The sequence below is a fragment of the Oncorhynchus gorbuscha genome, linkage group LG23 (genome assembly GCF_021184085.1).
Source record: "Oncorhynchus gorbuscha isolate QuinsamMale2020 ecotype Even-year linkage group LG23, OgorEven_v1.0, whole genome shotgun sequence".
Classification (NCBI taxonomy): Eukaryota; Metazoa; Chordata; class Actinopteri; order Salmoniformes; family Salmonidae; genus Oncorhynchus; species Oncorhynchus gorbuscha.
Window position 1 is genome coordinate 12895142 of NC_060195.1, and position 22610 is coordinate 12917751.

General features: G+C 43.5%; 1 protein-coding gene across 1 annotated transcript in view; it reads right to left on the bottom strand.

Annotated features, from left to right (window-relative positions):
- Positions 1-145: 145 nt before the first annotated feature.
- Positions 146-22610, bottom strand: part of LOC124011611 (FERM and PDZ domain-containing protein 3-like) — a 127536-nt gene continuing 105071 nt past the window's right edge. Inside the window, exons 11-16 of the mRNA XM_046325063.1 lie at positions 16270-16396; positions 11732-11821; positions 11242-11421; positions 8648-8783; positions 6857-7819; positions 146-5650 (exon numbers count right to left, since the gene is read on the bottom strand). Coding sequence (XP_046181019.1) covers positions 2793-5650; positions 6857-7819; positions 8648-8783; positions 11242-11421; positions 11732-11821; positions 16270-16396 — 4354 coding nt within the window. The 3' untranslated portion in view covers positions 146-2792. The remainder of the gene's footprint in view (positions 5651-6856; positions 7820-8647; positions 8784-11241; positions 11422-11731; positions 11822-16269; positions 16397-22610) is intronic.

Consider the following 22610-nt stretch of genomic DNA (forward strand, 5'->3'; position numbering starts at 1 on the left):
AGGCTACCCCTGCCCAATAAATCTATTTCATATTCATTTGGAAGTGAATGTCAGATGAGGCCCAAATAACTTGAATGTATCAAAACACACATTTCAATCTACACCTGATGTAAATGTGACGTTTCTAAACGCAAGATTATAACTTCAAAACACTTTATTGCTCTTAAAACATGAGACAGGCTGTACAGACAGAAGAACACAGTGAAGACAATATTATTGACCAATAAATACTAAGTAAATAAATAAGTGCAAACAAACACAATGGAATAGGCCATGAAACAAAGGTCCATTATGTTATGGAACAAAGGTCCATTATGTTATGGAACATAGGTCCATTATGTTATGAAACATAGAGACACATTCACAATATGGCAACAACGCAACGCAACTCAACAATGACAACCACACACTATATTTGTATATTATCATTACATCAAAAACTAAATGTTTGAAAACATTTCCAGGTGGTCATGATGAGAGAATGTTTTGTTTTTATAAAAATAAACATGTCCCATGCTTTATACTCATTATATACTCTTAAAATATAAGTTTTTACTATTAGTTGTCTATGGAACATAATTACTATAAATTATACGGTACAGACATGTTTTCTCTTTTTTTACAAAACGCTGAAGAATTCGGAACCAATCTTCACAAGTCAGTTAGTAATGTAAAAGTGTTTTCCAGGCTCACAAATATCCCAACTGTTTTACAATATTTACATCTTGAGTGTAGAACAACACAACTCCGCATAAAGAATCTCCATTGCCAAACATTATTGGTATAAGTAGCCTCCTCATATTTTTTGTGGGTGTATATTCTTTCTTTCTCACTTCAGAAAACTAGTAGTAACACGGAATCTGCCAACACCACTGGTAACAGGGCCGTTTCTGCTTCTTGTAACTCTTAAGAACAAAGGTAGAATTGGGGAAACATGCAAGACAGTAGTGCAGTGAAATAATTCACGTGGCCTGGTATGAATAGTATCCTGTCAGAGTATAACAGTTATGGACAGAGTCTGAATAGTTTCTGTTGAGGTTAGCTGTAGGCTGTTTCGATCTCTGTGGGTTGACAACAGGAGGAGACAGAAAGACGTTTTCAGACAGAAAACACAGGTGTCAGTTTTATTAAAATACATAGAAAACTACTTTGTGTGTTAGTGATTTATATATATCTCCTGTATTGCACAAGTGATAACAGCACATATAGAGAGCAAAAAGTATAACTCCATTGAATGGTTTGTGACATGGAATCCTGTAAAATGATTGTAGGGAAGAATATAGCAACTTGAATCTTTTCTAAGATGAAATGGTTTATAAAATGGAAGGTGTATGAGGAGTTTGTTTTCTAGAGCAGTGTTCAGTTGACTGAATGTAAACATAACATGAACGTAGATCATGTGTGAGCTGGAGCAAATGCTGAAGGTTGTGCAGAATTCGAAGGCTAAGTTTGCTAAAGTGGATCTCTCATTTACAAGTGTTGATGTGCCCGGTTTAGTGTGGATTGTGATTGTCGTGTGTGAGTATTGTGTGTGTGTCTCTAACCAAGACAGCAACGTGAGGTTGACTACACTAAATACTGCAGAGCGAGGTTGCCTTCATTTCCTTCATGAAGAACATTGATCCTACCCAGCTGATTGGTTAGCCACTAGTGAGTTAGCGTTTCTGTTATATCTGCCCACACTAGGTGTTACATACCAGTGGTTTTATTCTACAGGTGAGTAAATGGGCCTCATGTTTATTTTATATCAACCCAATTCAAATGTGTGGATTTTCCAATCTCACAGGAGGTACAACATTCTGAATGTGATGTATGTGATATTGTTGAGGTGCAGGTCATGTGATATTGTTGAGGTGCAGGTCATGTGATATTGTTGAGGTGCAGGTCATGTGATATTGTTGAGGTGCAGGTCATGTGATATTGTTGAGGTGCAGGTCATGTGATATTGTTGAGGTGCAGGTCATGTGATATTGTTGAGGTGCAGGTCATGTGATATTGTTGAGGTGCAGGTCATGTGATATTGTTGAGGTGCAGGTCATGTGATATTGTTGAGGTGCAGGTCATGTGATATTGTTGAGGTGCAGGTCATGTGATATTGTTGAGGTGCAGGTCATGTGATATTGTTGAGGTGCAGGTCATGTGATATTGTTGAGGTGCAGGTCATGTGATATTGTTGAGGTGCAGGTCATGGCATTGTCCAGATGACCAACAGAACTTATTGTGTTACAACAGTTAGAAAATTGAACAAACAAACACGTCAACTACCTAATTCACAGAATTCGCTACTTTGACATTTTCTCTGCTGTATTTTTGCCCAGAGCACATTTATTGTAGATGTATTACTCTTTATATTTGTTATACTCAATATCATTTAATATATTATTTTCATTATTTTTATTCTCCACAAAAAGGTATACTTTGCTAAAAAGATACAACTCAAATATACATAGAAAATAATGAGACGGACCTCTGTAATGTGAGAGTTGACATGGAGGAGTGGTTAGCCCTGTTTTCACACAGCATTTCAGAGGTGTAGGTCCTTGCACCTTTTGTATAGCGGTGACCAGGCGTTTGTCTCTTATGCTAGAACACCACAGGGCCACTCTAGGCTGCAACTGCCACAGCCCCTGGAAACACACAATGGAGCAGTTGCATTGCGATTTTTGCTGAGGATGGATCATTGCATGTCCTGTAAACAATAAATAACTACTGGACATTGAGAGTGTGGACCCAGCCACCCACACTCCCAACTGTCATATATGATTATTTACTAACTTCCCCATTCTTTGTCTCTACTGGGTAGGCAGGGTTTTGATTGGGCGAGAGAGGGAGCCCATGTTAGTGGAGGTTGTAGTAACTTGGGGACTCACGCTCTTGTTAGGCAGACTACTGGAGTGGCCCATCGCCTCCTCGGCTGCACGCAACAGCAGAGTGTAATTGATAGCAACCTCTTCAACCTTCCGCAGCAGCTGCAGCCTTTGGGCCTCTGAACGCACCCCTCGAACCAGCTTGATGAAGGTCTGAGTCAGTTCGCAGAGGACCAGGAAGCTGGCCGTAACAACGCTCAGCATGCGAGAGGGGCTCTTCTCGACGCTCGCCACCCGCCTGCACGCCGCCCTGAACTCTTTGAAGCGCACTGCCAGCTCCTGCTTGTACTCGGCGATCCGGGATGGCTGTAGGCGTGATTCGTTATCCACCTGGGGAATGTTAGCGCACTGTCGCAGGATGGCTAGCAGCTCATTAGCATCCAGCTGGGCATTGAGGAAACCGTCCGGCAGGCTGAACGTCTTTCCTTGCAGGGATTCGACCCTCGCCAGGCTCCCCTCCAGAGTCCCGCAGGCCCGTAGGTCGATCTCCTGTGTCTGCGGCTCCTCTTCTTCTTCCTCTACTTCCTCCTCCTCCCCGCTGCAGCCCTCAGCGTGGAGAACCTGGAGCGTTTTGCTGACAATGGGCAAGGTTTGAGATCCCAGCTGCATCCCGGGCAGGACCTGGAGGGTGGTGGAGTAGGACAGCTCTTCTTTCTCACTGCTCTCGTCCGCCGCTTCACACTTCCTGTAGCAGAAACAAAAAGAGCAGCACTTTTCCCTGTCGTCACTGTCCTCGCTAGGCAGCCCCAGCAGCATCTCCGTCGGCGCCCCCTCTCTGCTCTCCCTCAGCAGCTCTTCTCCCTGGATGAAGAACACTCCTTTCTTCCCCTTTGCCTCTGCAGCAGTCGTGTGAGTTTGATTGTGAACGGGCTCCACGGTTGTTGGAAGCCTCAGCCCTGCGGCCCTCACTCGCTCCATCTCCTTCTCCAGGTTCTTGGCTTTGGGTTTTATCTCGGTGTACAGCTGGGTGCCTTCAGCATTGTCCACCTCTCCGATGCTATACCGCCTCTGGAGCTTCTTGTACTGCGGAGCGCCCATGCAGTCTGGTGTGCGAGAGGTGCAGGTGGGCAAGCAGGAAGCCTGCTCCCCCCTGGGTTCCCGCGACTCCAGACTGGTCGAGCGGATTCGGGTGGTCTTGATCTCTAAGGTCTGAGGTCTCCTCTGAGCTCCCTGGGGGTGAGGGGTTTTGGAGGTCGCTGGAGGGGTCTTGGAGAGGGGTCTCTCTCTACCTCTATGCTGCTGTGTCTCTGCAATTGAGCCGACCGGCGTATCGGGCAGTCGGATGCCTCTGCACATCCTCTTGCAGTCGCAGCTGCGGCGTTGCTCTCTGGAGATTCCAGGGGCTTTTAGCACAGGACTTGTAAGGAGCTGGCAAGCACATGGGGTGCCTGAGGGGACTGGCGAGGACCCCTGGGGTAGGTACTCGCCCCCAGACGACTTGGGCTTCAGAAGTTCTTCCAGAAACTCTAACTCGTACTGCCGGACCTTTTGGAGCTGGGCTCGGCGCTCATCAGTCTCCCTGCGAATCCGAGCTGGGAACGTGGCCGACAGAAGATTCTTGATACTTAGGAAGGGAGTGCTACGCTGGGCCTTCCCTTTACCGCCACCCTGGTTCTTGTTGTCAGCAGAGGAGAGAGTAGAGACCTTGTCCACAGAGCAGGTAGGGTGTGTGGGGTCTCCCAGGAGAGAGAATGTCTTTGGGGGGCATTTATGTGGCTCAGCTTGAGCTTTACCCTGGGATCTCTCTGCCTTGGCCTCTGCTGCTTCCTTCCTCTCAGCTTTCACAGGCATGTGTGGGGACTGGGAGTACTTGGTTGGGGCCTGGGGTCTGGGCTTGGCCAAGATGGGGTCTGCTCCTGCTCCTCCTGCTGCTCTCACTGTGCTCTCTTTGCTACTGGCCAGTTGGAGGCCTTTGGCACAAAGACGCTCATCATCTGTAGGGGAAGAGGAGTGGAACACCACCACCTTCTGGGTATGTGGATCCTTCAGTCTTAGCTGTGGCCCGGGTTCTCTAACTGGGCATGTGCAGAACAGGTCATCAATTGGCAAGAGGTCTTTAGAGCTTGAAGGCTTGATGGTCTTGCTAGAGGCAGTCTCGGCATCTTGGCACATGTTTGTGGGGCAAATCTTGGCGGAGGCAGTTATGTCCACAGGCAAGAGAATGGGTAAGGCTTTGTTGGTTGTGGCCGGGCTCAGAGGCGCAGACTTCTTCCCCTTGACGCCCACAGAGAAATTCGGGCTTAGTTTGCCCACAGCAGTACCGGGTGACCTTTGATCCTTGCTGACCTTAGGTGCCTGCCCTGGATTGGAGACTTTCAGCTCCTCAGGTGACCTCGCAGTGCGGTCTGGGGTGCACGCTTTGGTGGGCTCTGGTTTTGCCTTCTTGCCTTCACTCGGCTCACTCTGCGTTGGTTCTTGGGTAACGTCACTCCCCTGCTCCACTGTGCTGAGACCTGGACTGGTAGTCTCCTGACCAGAGCTAAGCTTTAGGGGAACAGTCTTACTGAGGATCACTGGTTTTGAGGGGCAGCCGCCGCGGATCTGACCCATGGAGAACGCACCGCCTCCAATAGTCTGGGTGGTGCAGCCTGGTATGGCCAAGGGGAAGTCTCTGCGACTGAAGATACGCTCCTTGTTGATATGGTGGGCCAACAGGTAGGCCTGGTTCTGGTGCTGCTTCATGGCCGACACCATCTCTGAGACGTCTGTCAGCTCAGAGGAGTTGGTCTCGTGCCCTGAGTCTAGCGATGACTCAGGCGTAATGGCCGCCAACACAATCAACCCTATGGAAAGAAAGAAACACAAGACACTATCAGGGTCACACGGACGTCATACAATATCACAGACAGATGGAAAACAGTCATTGATTTCTGAAAGATGGCACATGAAATACACTGTTTCTAAATATTTACACTTGTAAAAATCTCTTGATGTTTCTTTTAAAGCTCTGCTAACCGTCTGTGAGCAAAACCTTGTTTTGCATCAAACTGAATTTTAATCAAGACTGAGTGAACTCTTGTGTTTCTCTCGCTATCAAAAGATACAACACAAGAGACTATGTTCAGTATCAAGCAGTGTGCTGTAAAACAACACGTCAAAACTTAGTCTTTTTGTCCCTGTTTTGGGATGTTAAAGCTTTAAACTTGAATTATGCTGTCAAGCCAGTCCCAATTCATCAGGGCATTGGACTCAACAAGTTGTCTAAAGTGTTCCACAGGGATCCTGGCCCATGTTGACTCCAATGCTTCCCACAGTTGTACGCACGGGAAACTGTTGTGCGTGAAAAACCCTGCAGCATTGCAATTTTTGACACACTCAAACCGGTGTGCTTGACACTGACACCTACTACCATATCCCGTTCAAGGCACTTCAATATTTTGTCTTACCCATTCACCATCTGAATGACACACACACACAATCCATGTCTCAAGGCTTAAAAATCCTTCTTTAACCTCTCCTCCCCTTCAGCTACACTGAAGTGTACAAAACATTAGGAACACCTGCTCTTTCCATGACAGACTGACCAGGTGAAAGATATGATCCCTTATTGATGTCACTTGTTCAATCCACTTTAATCATTGTATGTGTGTCATTCAGAGGGTGAACGGGCAAGACAAAAGATTTAAGTGCCTTTGAACAGGGTATAGTAGTAGGTGCCAGGCAGGTGAGTGTGTGTCAAGAACTGCGATGCTTCAGGGTTTTTCACGCTCAACAGTTTCCAGTGTGTACAACTGTGGGAAGCATTGGAGTCAACATGGGCCAGCATCCCTAAGGGAAAGCTTTCAACACTTCCATGCCCGGACGAACTGTAGAGGGTAAAAGAAGGTGCAACTCAATACTAATGTTTTGCACACTCAGTGTATAAAAATATTTCAAAGTGCCCCAGAGTAGTCCCTAAAATGAACCATTAGCAATGAAGGAGCCCTTGGTGGTTAGATTCGACTCTCTATATGAGAAGAAGTCCATATAGCATGACACGGCATGTTGACCTGTGGTCTGAGCTGGCTGTTGTGGGTGATGGGGGAAGTCCTCTGATGCAGCTAGGGCCTCCAGGGCCTGCAGAGTGGACACCAGAGCATCATCCAGCTCCTGGGCATGGTCCCGTACTGTCCTGGTGGCCACGTTGTCTATCAATGTCACCGGGACATCCTCTGGAACCGGTACCACTTCCTTGGAAGAAGCCTTGGCAGAGCTCTTGCAGACTGCAGCCCCGGTTGCAGGGCTGGGATGGGTGACGGGGTTTGGTCGAGACTTCCGTCCTCTCTTGGCGTCATCTTCGTCCGAGCTGTTGTCCCTGAACCCAGGTGGAGGAGCAGCAATGGCCGGATGGGGCAGCTGCAGCTTTCTTCCTACGTCCTCCACCTCTTCTTCCTCCTCCTCTTCATTCCCCGGGGGAGGCAGGGCCATCAGGTCTACTGCACCTCCATCGCGGGAGGCACAGGCGCTGGAGCAGTGCTTTGATGAGGCGCTGCTGCGTCCACCGTTCAAGGCCACAGCCACTCCCTCTGCCCTCAACCTGGCCTTGCAGGAGTCACAGAAGAACCGTGTAGTTCGCTGGGACTGCCCCATGGTTTGGGCTCTGCTCCTGAACGTCACTGAGCTCTCCTGGACGGGGCTTTCCGGCCTCCCGGCGATCGTCTCTGTTTTCTGCAGCGTCGGGTCAGACTTGGTACGGGGCCGCCCTGGTGCCTCTTGGGAAATGAAGTTCTCGTTGACGTCGAGCTCGGGATCTGCCTGCATTTGGAGCTCCTGCAGCTGTTGTTGCTCCCGGAGATGGACGTGGCATAGACCCAGGTGTTGGGACTCTGCGGGCAGTGGGGCGGTCGCTGTCTTCTGAGACTGGGACCCTGGGTCCCTAGTATTGGGTCTTTCCCTCTCGTCCCCTCGTCGGTCCCCACTGGAGACAGCTGTAGTGCTGGAGCGCGGGTGGGTGTGGTGGGAACCTCTGTAATCTGCGGACAGAATTTTCAGAGCAGTTGAGAGGCTGAGAGGTGAGGAATCGCATGGGAAGATGGAGTGGGTCCTTATGGGAAAATAGAGGCGAAGGCTGGTGGATTTTTTTCAGTGATGGATGCTGGAGACTGGAGTTGGAGGTAAGTCTGGTGGGATGTTATGGGACGTAGCGGCCTTCCTCTCATGCAGGCACACCACCACAGCAGATGGAAACAGAGCTGTGAATGTTTGAATATTACATATATATTTCACAGAAAAAAAGCAAGGCAAAAACCACAAAATGTTACCCTATGCAAGGAAGAGGGAGAGAATAGTCCGATGAAGATGATGAAGATGAGATCTCAGTATGGAGATGGGAGGAGCGACAGCAGAGGTGATCGGTAGCTGTTGATATGGTTTAGGTCCGGATGCACAGATGCATTATGGAGAAGCAGGTGTCAGTCCAGATGGATTGAGTAGAGTTGGTTGCAGTATAATGGTTTACATGCAATGCCTCACACTTGCAGACACACACTAAAACCTGTAAATGGAATCCTTGAGATGCAAACTGATATTCAGTCAACATGCCTTTGGATACTGAGTTTGGATGTTGAGTTTTATTGATAGAAAATTTAGCCAAAGCAAAGAGTATGGAAAAGATTTTAACAGTAAATGAAAAACATTTTCAGTTTTATCGAAAGCTAATAATAATGGAATCTCTATAACAACCTCCCGAAACACTAGACTTACCGATCCATTTCTTAAACATCAACAGATATTGTAAATATACAGCTTCATTGCAAGTCCTAAAACAGCAGTATAACTCAAGGAGGTGACTACTAACATACCTGCCTTGATCATATAAGACTGACCAGGTGTCCGGTAGTAGATGGCTCGTTTGGGATCCACGAACAGCTTGTAGTAGCCGGAGATGAGACAGGCGAAGTTACTGGCATCAGGCCACTCCATCAACAGGACCAGAGGCTGCAGGGGTGGGAGGGGATAATTATGTTTTAGATGTAGATTTCTTTATTGTCCAATTGTACACAAGGTGAAACGGAAATGTGTCTTCTGCTTTATCCAATGATGTACAGTGCATTAGGAAAGTATTCAGGCCCCCTTGACTTTTTCCACATTTTGTTACGCTACAGCCTTATTCTAAAAATTATGAAATTATTTTGTATTCCTCATCAAACTACACACAATACCCCATAATGTGAAAACAGGTTTTTAGAAATTGTTGCAAATGTATAAAAAATAAAAACAGAAATACCTTATTTACATAAGTATTCAGACCATTTGCTATGAGACTCAAAAATGAGCTCAGGTGCATCCTGTTTCCATTGATCCTTGAGATGTTTTTACAACTTGATTGGAGTTCACCTGTGGTAAATTCAATTGATTGGACATACGGTCCCACAGTTGACAGTGCATGTCAGAGCAAAAACCATGCCATGAGGTCGAAGGAACTGTCCATAGAGCTCCAAGACAGGATTGTGTCGTGGCACAGTTCTGGGGAAGGGTACCAAACATTTCTGCAGCATTGAAGGTTCCCAAGAACACAGTGGCCTCCATCATTCTTAAATGGAAGAAGTTTAGAAGCACCAAGACTCTTCCTAGAGTGGGCCGCACGGCCAAACTGAGTAATCAGGGGAGAAGGGCCTTGGTCAGGGAGGTGATCAAGAACCCGATGGTCACTCTGACAGAGCTCCAGAGTTCCTCTGTGGAGATGGGAGAATCTTCCAGAAGGACAACCATCTCTGCAGCACTCCACCAATCAGGCCTTTATGGTAGAGTGGCCAGACATGACAGCCCACTTGGAGTTCACCAAAAGGCCCTTAAAGGACTCTCAAAACATGAGAAACAAGATTATCCGGTCTAATGAAACCAAGATGTAACTCATTGGTCTGAATGCCAAGCATCTCGTCTGGAGGAAACCTGGCAACATCCCTATGGTGAAGCAGGGTGATGGCAGCATGATGCTGTGCAGATGTTTATCAGTGGCAGGAACTAGGAGACTAGTCAGGATCGAGGGAAAGATGAACGGAGCAAAGTACAGAGAGATCCTTGATGAAAACCTGCTCCAGAGCACTCAGGATCTCAGACTGGGGCGAAGGTTCACCTTCCAACAGGTCAATGACCCTGAGCACACAGTCAAGACAAGGCAGGAGTGGCTGTGATAGAAAAATGACGTATTTACCCGGTTTGTTTGATATTAATAGTTAGGAATAATAGTTAACAAATAGGATATTTCTGTTTTGTTTAATTCTGTGTTTTCTTGGGCTCCACTCTAGTTCCCTGCAGCTAATTTGGGCGTTATGGTCACCAGAGATGACTTGAGCTGACAAATTAGTTAAAGACTGCATTACGTAGACACGATGTGGTGGGTGTAACAGAGATAGAGATAAAATCATCCTTGCATCTGGGAAACTAAGCCAGGAAGGGGTTAAGACAACAACCCATAACAACAGGATGAACCCAGAGTGGCTTATGATGCTCCTTGGTCTGCATGAGGGGGGTTAAACCAAACATGACTGAGCATTGTTAGTGTCAGCTATATATAGTACTCTACATTTGTGTAAAGGTTAGGTTACTCGGTCCAACACTCAAGGGTGGGAGGGTCGACCAGCCTCATTATTGCAATAATTAATTGATATTAAATAAAGATGATTGTTTGAAAAAATGACCAAATCTCTCTCAGTACTGAATTTCCACAACACAAGTTTCTGAATGTCCTTGAGTAGCCCAGCCAGAGCAGCGACGCTCCCCCATCCAACCTGACAGAGATTGAGAGGATCTGCAGAGAAGAATGGGAGAAAATCCCCAAATACCGGTGTGCCAAGCTTGTAGCATCATACCTAAGAAGACTCAAGGCTGTAATTGCTGCAAAAGGTACAACAACAAAGTACAGAGTAAAGTGTCTGAATACTTATGTAAATGTTATATTTCAAATTTTTTTTTTGTAGCAATTTGCTAAAATTGCTAAAACAGTTTTTGCTTTGTCATTATGGGGTATTGTGTACAGATTGATGAGGGGGGGGGGAAAAACAATTTAGTCCATTTTAGAATAAGGCTGTAACATAACAAAATGTGTAAAAAGTCAAGAGGTCTGAATACTCCCTGAATGCACTATGTATTGGCTTCATCTCAGCCCCTCCGAAACACACACATCTTCATACACAGAGGTTGGAGCAGGGATGGAAATTAGTTTGGAAGCTTCAACAAAGCATTTGACTGTATATTTAATATAATGACCATACCGCTACTTCAACTTGGTTTATCTCACAGGTTTGATTTAAATGAATTTGAAAGGAATTATTCTGTGCAGCGAAAGTCTATGTGTGGTACCATGGCCTACTAGTATGGTGCAATGAGTTCCACCCTGAGCTTCATAATGTCCTTCTAAATCTATAGTTGTACATGTCTTCAATCTGTCACATACCTTGGCCTCCTGTATGGCCACCTCTACACGGGCAACGCCCTGGTTCTCCCGGTGCAGCTGTATCTTAGCAACACGACTGAACTCTGTCAGAACCGTGGTCAGGTTGTTTTTTAGGTCGATCACATGACTGATGCCGTGCCGTGGACCCACCAGCAGCGTAGTGGCCGACTGCTTCTCATCCTGTGGATCAGTCAGTCAATCAATCAATCACACATTCTATCAACACAGAGAGAACTCTGAATTCATGGAACAACAGCATAAGAACTTAACTCAGAAACATGCATTCTTCAAAATGATATGTACTGTGGTATATATATATACATGTATGTAGTATCAGTTTGGATGTCTGGCCTGGGATGCTACAAGGCTACAGGAAAACATAAACATGAGCTGTACCTTGACATAAGAGAAATTCATCATAAAGGAGTGGGACTCATATATAATGTGGGAATAAGATATGGGCATGTTTATAAGAGAATGTTGCCATTACTAGTCCGACGGTGTGGAACAGCAAGCCTCCAAAGGGCGGAAGATCGTTGAGCACACGCATGTACTGCAGCTTTCCCTGGAGAGGAGGGACCTGTCAGTAGACACAACACAAGGGCCCAGTCTCAATAGTCTCTAATGGCTTCCTCTACTCATCTCCTCTCCTTGATCTGCACTAACATCACAGGTGAAATTAAAAACCTAGATGTATTTGTATTTGTTTTTTATTATGGATCCCCATTAGATGCTGCCAAGGCAACAGCCACTCTTCCTGGGGTTTATTATGGATCCCCATTAGTTCCTGCCAAAGCAGCAGCTACTCTTCCTGGGGTTTATTATGGATCCCCATTAGTTCCTGCCAAAGCAGCAGCTATTCTTCCTGGGGTTTATTATGGATCCCCATTAGTTCCTGCCAAAGCAGCAGCTACTCTTCCTGGGGTTTATTATGGATCCCCATTAGTTCCTGCCAAAGCAACAGCCACTCTTCCTGGGGTTTATTATGGATCCCCATTAGTTCCTGCCAAAGCAACAGCCACTCTTCCTGGGGTTTATTATGGATCCCCATTAGTTCCTGCCAAAGCAACAGCCACTCTTCCTGGGGTTTATTATGGATCCCCATTAGTTCCTGCCAAAGCAACAGCTACTCTTCCTGGGGTTTATTATGGATCCCCATTAGTTCCTGCCAAAGCAACAGCTACTCTTCCTGGGGTTTATTATGGATCCCCATTTGTTCCTGCCAAAGCAACAGCCACTCTTCCTGGGGTCCAGCAAATCTAAGGCAGTTTATACAATTTGAAAAACATTACAATACATTCACAACACATTGTGTGCCCCCAGGCCGCTACTCCTCCACTACCACATATCTACAGTACTAAATCCATGTGTATGTATAGTGAGTATGTTATCATGTGTGTGTGTGTATGTATGTATGTGTCTGTGCCAATGTTTGTGTTGCTTCACAGTCCCCTACTGTTCCATAAGGTGTTTTTTTTAATCTGTTTTTTTAAATCAAATTTTACTGCTTGCATCAGTTACTTGATGTGGAATAGAGTTCCATGTAGTCATGGCTCTATGTAGTACTGTGTGCCTCCCATAGTCTGTTCTGGACTTGGGGACTGTGAAGAGACCTCTTGTGGCATGTCTCGGGGGATATGCATGGGTGTCCTAGCTGTGTGCCAGTAGTTTAGACAGGCAGCTCGGTGCATTCAACATGCATTCAACTCTCCTCTCGTAACTAAAAGTAGTGATGAAGTCAATCTCTCCTCCACTTTCAGCCAGGAGAGACTTGACATGCATATTATTAATATTAGCTCTCTGTGTACATCCAAGGACCAGCCGTGCTGCCCTGTTCTGAGCCAATTGAAATTTTTTGTGGCACTTGAACACACGACTGAACAGTAGTCAAGGTGCGACAAAACTAGGGCCTGTAGGACCTGCCTTGTTGACAGTGTTGTTAAGAAGGCAGAGCATTGCTTTATTATAGACATACTTCTCCCCATCTTAGCTACTACTGCATCAATGTTTTGACCATGACAGTTTACAATCTAGGGTTATTCCAAGCAGTTTAGTCATCTCAACGTGCTCAATATCCACATGATTTATTACAAGATTTAGTTGAGGTTTAATGTTTAGTGAATGTTTTGTTCCAAATACAATGCTTTTAGTTTTAGAAATATTTAGGACTAACTTATTCCTTGCCACCCACTCTGAAACTAACTGCAGCCCTTTGTTGAATGTTGCAGTCATTTCAGTCGCTGTAGTAGCTGACGTGTGTAGTGTTGAGTCATCCGCATATGTCACATCTGCTCCTGTTCCGCCCTCTGGTGTTCATCCGGTGTCTTTTTGACCTGCAGTTACTCCCCCTGTACACTCTCCCTCTCCCTCTCTGTGTGTTTGTGTGGTTGGAGGCAGGTGTGCTGGAGACAGAGCAGATCCCTACCAGCTGCAACTCGTTCCATAATCAAGACCTCTACAAATACTCAGTCCTGCCACTTTCCCTCTGCCAGATCGTAATCTCTGCTTATTACCGCTCTGGCTCCTGTCTCCTGTCTCCTGTTCCACATCTCACCACCACTACCTTGGATTCCCCTCAGGACCTGTTTACCCTGTTCTACTCAGCCAACACCAATCTCAGTCTCCACATCTGTTTTTTCTGCAACTCATCCAAGCTATCCCGGATCTGCACTCCATATCTCTCTGTGTAACAAATATTTTGGTTCATTCATCCCCGTTTCCGCATCTGAGTCTGCTCTTGGGTTCCCCAGTGCCGCTCCACTTAACAGCATACATAGACACTCTGGCTTTAATCAAAGTCAGTGGCATGTCGTGAGTAAAAATTGAAAAAAGCAAGGGCCTAAACAGCTACCCTGGGGAATTCCTGATTCCAACTGGAATATATTTGAGAAGCTTCCATTAAATAACACCCTCTGTGTTCTGTTAGACAAGTAACTCTTTATCCACATTATAGCAGGGGGTGTAAAGCATACACATGTTTTTCCAGCAGCAGACTATGATCGTCCAAAGCTGCACTTAAGTCTAACAGGACAGCTCCCACAATCATTTGATCATCAATTTCTCTCAGCCAATCATCAGTCATTTGCGTAAGTGCTGTGTTTGTTGAGTGCACTTCCCTGTAAGCATGCTGAAATTCTGTTGTCAATTTGTTTACTGTGAAATAGCATTGTATCTGGTCAAACACCATTTTTTCCAGAAGTTTACTAAGGGTTGGTAACAGGTTGATTGGTCAGCTATTTGAGCCAGTAAAGGGGGCTTTACTATTCTTAGGTAGCGGAATTACTTTAGCTTCCTTCCAGGCCTGAGGGCACACACTTTTTAGTAGGCTTAAATTGAAGATGTGGCAAATAGGAGTGGCAATATCGCCTGCTATTATCCTCAGTCATTTTCCATCCAGATTGTCAGACCCTGGTGGCTTGTCATTGTTGATAGACAACAATACTTTTTTTCACCTCTTCCACACTGACATTACGGAATTCAGAAGTACAATTCTTGTCTTTCAAAATTTGATCCGATATACTTGGATGTGTAGTGTCAGCGTTTGTTGCTGGCATGTCATCCCTAAGTTTGCTTATCTTGCAATGAAAAAGTAATTAATGTAGTTTGCAATATCAGTGAGCCATCTGATTCAATGTTGTTCTTCCCCCAAAAAATAATTTAAGGTGCCACAAAGCTTTTTACTATCATTCTTTATATCATTTATTTGTTTTTATTATTAAAAAAAAATTGAGTTTAGTCACATCATTTCGTAATTTTAAGTATGTTTGCCAATCTGCCAGACTTAATTTCCATACATTTTGCCTCATCCCTCTCAACCACACAATCTTTCAATTCCTCATCAATCCAAGGGGATTTAACAGTTGTTACAATCATTTTCTTAATGGTCGCATGCTTATTAGTAACTGGAATAAGTAGTTTCATAAATGCGTCAAGTGCAGCGTCTGGTTGTTCCTCATTACACACCACAGACCAGCAGCGTCTGGTTGCTCCTCATTACACACCACAGACCAGCAGCGTCTGGTTGCTCCTCATTATACACCACAGACCAGCAGCGTCTGGTTGCTCCTCATTACACACCACAGACCAGCAGCGTCTGGTTGCTCCTCATCAACATATGAATCATTACAAAACTTTTTGTATTACCTCTTATACACTATATTAGGCCCAGCCTTTGTAACGTTGTTTTCCCTAAATATGGCTATTATATTGTGATCACTACATCCTATGGATTTGGATACTGCTTTAAAGCAAATTTCTGCAGCATTAGTAATGATGTGATCAATACATGTTGATGATTTAATTCCTGTGCTGTTTGTAACTACCCTGGTAGGTTGACTGATAACCTGATCCAGGTTGCAGACACTGATTACAGTTTGAAGTTTTTTTTTGATTGGGCAGCTTGATGAAAGCCAGTCAATATTTAAAATCACCGAGAAAATATACTTCTCTGTTGATATCACATACATTATCAAGCATTTCACACATTATCCAGAAAGTGACTGTTAGCGCTTGGGGGTCTATAGCAGCTTCCCACAAGAATGGGCTTCAGGTGAGGCAGATGAACCTGTAGCCATATTACTGCAACAGTATTTAACATGAGGATGGATTAACTGAGCTGGTCTTGGATCATTTACCAGTTATTGTTTCAACGCAGCCCAGAGTCCAGGAGCCAAGTTGGCATCCTCCATATTGCTTTTACTTATCTTGTGATTTCAGATCAGTGATGAAGGAGAGGAGACGAGGAGAAGACACTAAATACGGTTGAGATTCACCCAAGGATGACCAGTGGATTCTCGCCTACAATACTGTACATGTCCTGTTGGTGACACTGTTCCACCATGTAAAGGGGCACCAGCACACTGTTTAAACACGTTTGAAATGCCACAGCCAGTCAGGAGATAAACCTCTTAACTGAGAGTGCAAGATGAAAGGCACAATGAATCTGAAATACTTAGTGTTATAGCTATGCTGTATCTAGAGAATATTTACTGATCGGAAGGTCATTGTGTGACAGAGAGGAAAGATCACCTTGTTGCCAGAGGGAGGCAGATGCTGATAGGTCTTGAGCAGCTGTGACAGGGTCTTACACACATTCTTCTCCTTGATGGTGGGAAGTAGAGTGAGGGGGAGGAAAGGTTCCAGACCCCACTCCTTCCTGGGAATGGAGAGAACGAAAGAGAAGAGGGGTTAGATTAGAGAGCAAAGGGAGAGAGGAAGAAAGAAAGAGAGAGAGTGAGATGGTATAACCAGTCAGATGCTGACAGCAGTGGGACCATGTCTATATCTCGGGGAGAGACCCTCAGGGAAGACTCGAAGGCTACGTCCCAACTGGCACCCTATTCCCTTTATAGCCTTGTGGGCTCTGGTCAAAGGTAGTGCACTATATAGGGAATAGGGTGACAGTTGGGATGTAGACAAAGACTCAAGGAGCTACTGCTCCTATTTTCTGTCACACTGACAGGGTTGACAAGGCCCCCCCTCAGAGTCAGACTCAGACTGGAGACAGAACACTGGCTCTACTCTGTCTGTGTGACTGAATGCAATGCAATGCGATGAATGTTATTTCATTGTATTCACTCACATACTATATGGTTGTTTTCTTCTAGTTGAATGCACTGATTGTATGTCACTCTGGATAAGAGTATCTGCTAAATTAGTCCAATTCTGTCTGTCAGAGTGAGTTAGTTATCTGGTATAATGTCTGTCTGTCAGAGTGAGTTAGTTATCTGGTATAATGTCTGTCTGAGTGAGTTAGTTATCTGGTATAATGTCTGTCTGAGGGAGTTAGTTATCTGGTATAATGTCTGTCAGTCAGAGTGAGTTAGTTATCTGGTATAGTCTGTCTGTCAGAGTGAGTTAGTTATCTGGTATAATGTCTGGTATAATGTCTGTCTGTCAGAGTGAGTTAGTTATCTGGTATAATGTCTGTCTGAGTGAGTTAGTTATCTGGTATAATGTCTGTCATAATGTCTGTCAGAGTTTAGTTATCTGGTATAATGTCTGTCAGAGTCTGGTATAATGTCTGTCAGAGTTTAGTTATCTGGTATAATGTCTGTCTGGTAGTCTGTCAGTGAGTTAGTTATCTGGTATAATGTCTGTCTGGTATAATGTCAGTCAGAGTGAGTTAGTTATCTGGTATAATGTCAGTCAGAGTGAGTTAGTTATCTGGTAGTCAGTCAGTGAGTTAGTTATCTGTTATCTGTCAGTCAGTGAGTTAGTTATCTGGTATAATGTCTGTCTGTCAGAGTGAGTTAGTTATCTGGTATAATGTCTGTCTGTCAGAGTGAGTTAGTTATCTGGTATAATGTCTGTCAGTCAGAGTGAGTTAGTTATCTGGTATAATGTCTAGTTATTATCTGGTATAATGTCTGTCAGTCAGTCTGTGAGTTAGTTATCTGGTATAATGTCTGTCAGTCAGTCTGTCTGAGTGAGTTAGTTATCTGTCAGTTAGTTAGTTATCTGGTATAATGGTGAGTAATCTGGTATAATGTCTGTCAGTCAGAGTTAGTTATCTGGTATAATGTCTGTCTGTCAGAGTGAGTTATCTGGTATAATGTCTGTCAGTCAGAGTGAGTTAGTTATCTGGTATAATGTCTGTCTGTCAGAGTGAGTTAGTTATCTGGTATAATGTCTGTCAGTCAATTATCTGGTATAATGTCTGTCAGTCAGAGTGAGTTAGTTATCTGGTATAATGTCTGTCTGTCAGAGTGAGTTAGTTATCTGGTATAATGTCTGTCTGTCAGGGAGTTAGTTATGTCTGTCTGTCAGAGTGAGTTAGTTATCATAATGTCTGTCTGTCAGTGAGTTAGTTATCTGGTATAATGTCTGTCTGTCAGAGTGAGTTAGTTATCTGGTATAATGTCTGTCAGAGTTAGTTATCTGGTATAATGTCTGTCTGAGTCAGAGTGAGTTAGTTATCTGGTATAATGTCTGTCAGTGAGTTAGTTATCTGGTATAATGTCTGTCTGTCAGTGAGTTAGTTATCTGGTATAATGTCTGTCAGTCAGAGTGAGTTAGTTATCTGGTATAATGTCTGTCAGTCATAATGAGTGTGAGTTAGTTATCTGGTATAATGTCTGTCTGTCATTAGTTATCTGGTATAATGTCTGTCTGTCAGGGAGTTAGTTATCTGGTATAATGTCTGTCTGTCAGTCTGTCAGTCAGAGTGAGTTAGTTATCTGGTATAATGTCTGTCTGAGGGAGTTAGTTATCTGGTATAATGTCTGTCAGTCAGAGTGAGTTAGTTATCTGGTATAATGTCTGTCAGTCAGAGTGAGTTAGTTATCTGGTATAATGTCTGTCAGAGTGAGTTAGTTATCTGGTATAATGTCTGTCTGTCAGAGTGAGTTAGTTATCTGGTATAATGTCTGTCAGAGTGAGTTAGTTATCTGGTATAATGTTATCTGGTATAATGTCTGTCTGAGTGAGTTAGTTATCTGGTATAATGTCTGTCAGTCAGAGTGAGTTAGTTATCTGGTATAATGTCTGTCTGTCAGAGTGAGTTAGTTATCTGGTATAATGTCTGTCAGAGTGAGTTAGTTATCTGGTATAATGTCTGTCTGAGGGAGTTAGTTATCTGGTATAATGTCTGTCAGTCAGAGTGAGTTAGTTATCTGGTATAATGTCTCAGTCAGAGTGAGTTAGTTATCTGGTATAATGTCTGTCAGTTAGTTATCTGGTCTGTCAGTCAGTTTAGTTATCTGGTATAATGTCTGTCAGAGTGAGTTAGTTATCTGGTATCAGTCAAGTTATCTGTATAATGTCTGTCAGTCAGAGTGAGTTAGTTATCTGGTATAATGTCTGTCTGTCAGAGTGAGTTAGTTATCTGGTATAATGTCTGTCTGAGGGAGTTAGTTATCTGGTATAATGTCTGTCTGTCAGAGTGAGTTAGTTATCTGGTATAATGTCTGTCAGTCAGAGTGAGTTAGTTATCTGGTATAATGTCTGTCTGTCAGAGTGAGTTAGTTATCTGGTATAAGTTAGTTATCTGTATAATGTCTGTCTGAGTGAGTTAGTTATCTGGTATAATGTCTGTCAGTTAGTTATCTGGTATAATGTCTGTCTGTCAGAGTGAGTTAGTTATCTGGTATAATGTCTGTCAGTCAGAGTGAGTTAGTTATCTGGTATAATGTCTGTCAGTTATCTGATAATGTCTGTCAGTCAGTCAGTCAGTGAGTTAGTTATCTGGTATAATGAGTTAGTTATCTGGTATAATGTCTGTCAGTCAGAGTGAGTTAGTTATCTGGTATAATGTCTGTCTGAGTGAGTTAGTTATCTGGTATAATGTCTGTCAGTCAGAGTGAGTTAGTTATCTGGTATAATGTCTGTCTGAGGGAGTTAGTTATCTGGTATAATGTCTGAGTTTAGTTATCTGATATAATGTCTGTCAGTCAGAGTGAGTTAGTTATCTGGTATAATGTCAGTCAGAGTGAGTTAGTTATCTGGTATAATGTCTGTCTGAGTGAGTTATCTGGTTAATGTCTGTCAGTCAGAGTGAGTTATAATGTCTGTCAGTCAGAGTGAGTTAGTTATCTGGTATAATGTCTGTCTGTCAGAGTGAGTTAGTTATCTGGTATAATGTCTGTCTGTGGGAGTTAGTTATCTGTTAATGTCTGGAGTGAGTTAGTTATCTGATATAATGTCTGTCAGTCAGAGTGAGTTAGTTATCTGGTATAATGTCAGTCAGAGTGAGTTAGTTATCTGGTATAATGTCAGTCAGAGTGAGTTAGTTATCTGGTATAATGTCTGTCAGTCAGAGTGAGTTAGTTATCTGGTATAATGTCAGTCAGAGTGAGTTAGTTATCTGGTATAATGTCTGTCAGTCAGAGTGAGTTAGTTATCTGGTATAATGTCAGTCAGAGTGAGTTAGTTATCTGGTATAATGTCAGTCAGAGTGAGTTAGTTATCTGGTATAATGTCTGTCTGAGTTAGTTAGTTATCTGGTATAATGTCTGTCTGTCAGAGTGAGTTAGTTATCTGGTATAATGTCTGTCTGTCAGAGTGAGTTAGTTATCTGGTATAATGTCTGTCTGAGGGAGTTAGTTATCTGGTGTAATGTCTGTCTGTCAGAGTGAGTTAGTTATCTGGTATAATGTCTGTCATGAGTTAGTTATCTGTCAGTCAGAGTGAGTTAGTTATCTGGTATAATGTCAGTCAGAGTGAGTTAGTTATCTGGTATAATGTCTGTCAGTCAGAGTGAGTTAGTTATCTGGTATAATGTCAGTCAGAGTGAGTTAGTTATCTGGTATAATGTCTGTCTGTCAGAGTGAGTTAGTTATCTGGTCTGAGTCTAATGTCAGTCAGAGTGAGTTAGTTATCTGGTATAATGTCTGTCTGTCAGAGTGAGTTAGTTATCTGGTATAATGTCTGTCTGAGGGAGTTAGTTATCTGGTGTAATGTCTGTCTGTCAGAGTGAGTTAGTTATCTGGTATAATGTCTGTCTGAGTTAGTTAGTTATCTGGTATAATGTCAGTCAGAGTGAGTTAGTTATCTGGTATAATGTCTGTCTGTCAGAGTGAGTTAGTTATCTGGTATAATGTCTGTCTGTCAGAGTGAGTTAGTTATCTGGTATAATGTCTGTCTGTCAGAGTGAGTTAGTTATCTGGTATAATGTCTGTCAGAGTGAGTTAGTTATCTGGTATAATGTCTGTCAGTCAGAGTGAGTTAGTTATCTGGTATAATGTCTGTCAGTCAGAGTGAGTTAGTTATCTGGTATAATGTCTGTCTGTCAGAGTGAGTTAGTTATCTGGTATAATGTCTGTCAGTCAGAGTGAGTTAGTTATCTGGTATAATGTCTGTCTGTCAGAGTGAGTTAGTTATCTGGTATAATGTCTGTCAGTCAGAGTGAGTTAGTTATCTGGTATAATGTCTGTCTGTCAGAGTGAGTTAGTTATCTGGTATAATGTCTGTCTGAGGGAGTTAGTTATCTGGTATAATGTCTGTCTGTCAGAGTGAGTTAGTTATCTGGTATAATGTCTGTCTGAGGGAGTTAGTTATCTGGTATAATGTCTGTCTGAGTTAGTTAGTTATCTGGTATAATGTCAGTCAGAGTGAGTTAGTTATCTGGTATAATGTCTGTCTGTCAGAGTGAGTTAGTTATCTGGTATAATGTCTGTCTGTCAGAGTGAGTTAGTTATCTGGTATAATGTCTGTCTGAGGGAGTTAGTTATCTGGTATAATGTCTGTCTGTCAGAGTGAGTTAGTTATCTGGTATAATGTCTGTCAGTCAGAGTGAGTTAGTTATCTGGTATAATGTCTGTCAGAGTGAGTTAGTTATCTGGTATAATGTCTGTCTGAGTGAGTTAGTTATCTGGTATAATGTCTGTCTGAGTTAGTTAGTTATCTGGTATAATGTCTGTCAGAGTGAGTTAGTTATCTGGTATAATGTCTGTCTGTCAGAGTGAGTTAGTTATATGGTATAATGTCTGTCAGTCAGAGTGAGTTAGTTATCTGGTATAATGTCTGTCAGTCAGAGTGAGTTAGTTATCTGATATAATGTCTGTCAGTCAGAGTGAGTTAGTTATCTGGTATAATGTCTGTCTGAGGGAGTTAGTTATCTGGTATAATGTCTGTCAGTCAGAGTGAGTTAGTTATCTGGTATAATGTCTGTCAGAGTGAGTTAGTTATCTGGTATAATGTCTGTCTGAGTGAGTTAGTTATCTGGTATAATGTCTGTCAGTCAGAGTGAGTTAGTTATCTGGTATAATGTCTGTCTGTCAGTGTGAGTTAGTTATCTGGTATAATGTCTGTCTGTCAGAGTGAGTTAGTTATCTGGTATAATGTCTGTCTGAGGGAGTTAGTTATCTGGTATAATGTCTGTCAGTGAGTTAGTTATCTGGTATAATGTCTGTCAGTCAGAGTTATCTACACTATACAAAAATATAAACACATTACAACAATTTCTAAGAATTTACTGAGTTACAGTTCACGTAAGGAAATCATTCAATTGAAATAAATGAGGCCCTATTCTATGGATGTCACATGACTGGGAATACAGAGATGCATCTGTTGGTCACATGTTGGGGCGTGGATCAGAAAACCAGTCAGTATCTGGTGTGACAACCATTTGCCTCATGCAGCGTGAAACATCTCCTTCACATAGAGTTGATCAGGCTGTTGATTGTGGGCTGTGAAATGTCCGACTCCTCTTCAATGGCTGTGCGAGGTTTCTGCATATTCGTGGGAACTGGAACATGCACTGTTGTACACGTTGATCCAGAGCATTCCAAACATGCTCAGGCTATGGAAAAACAGGGAAATGTTCAGCTTCTAGGAATTGTGTACAGATTGTTGTGACATGGGGCCATGCATTATCAAGCTATCTGGTGATGGCGGAGGATTAATGGCACAACAATGGGCCTCAGGATCTC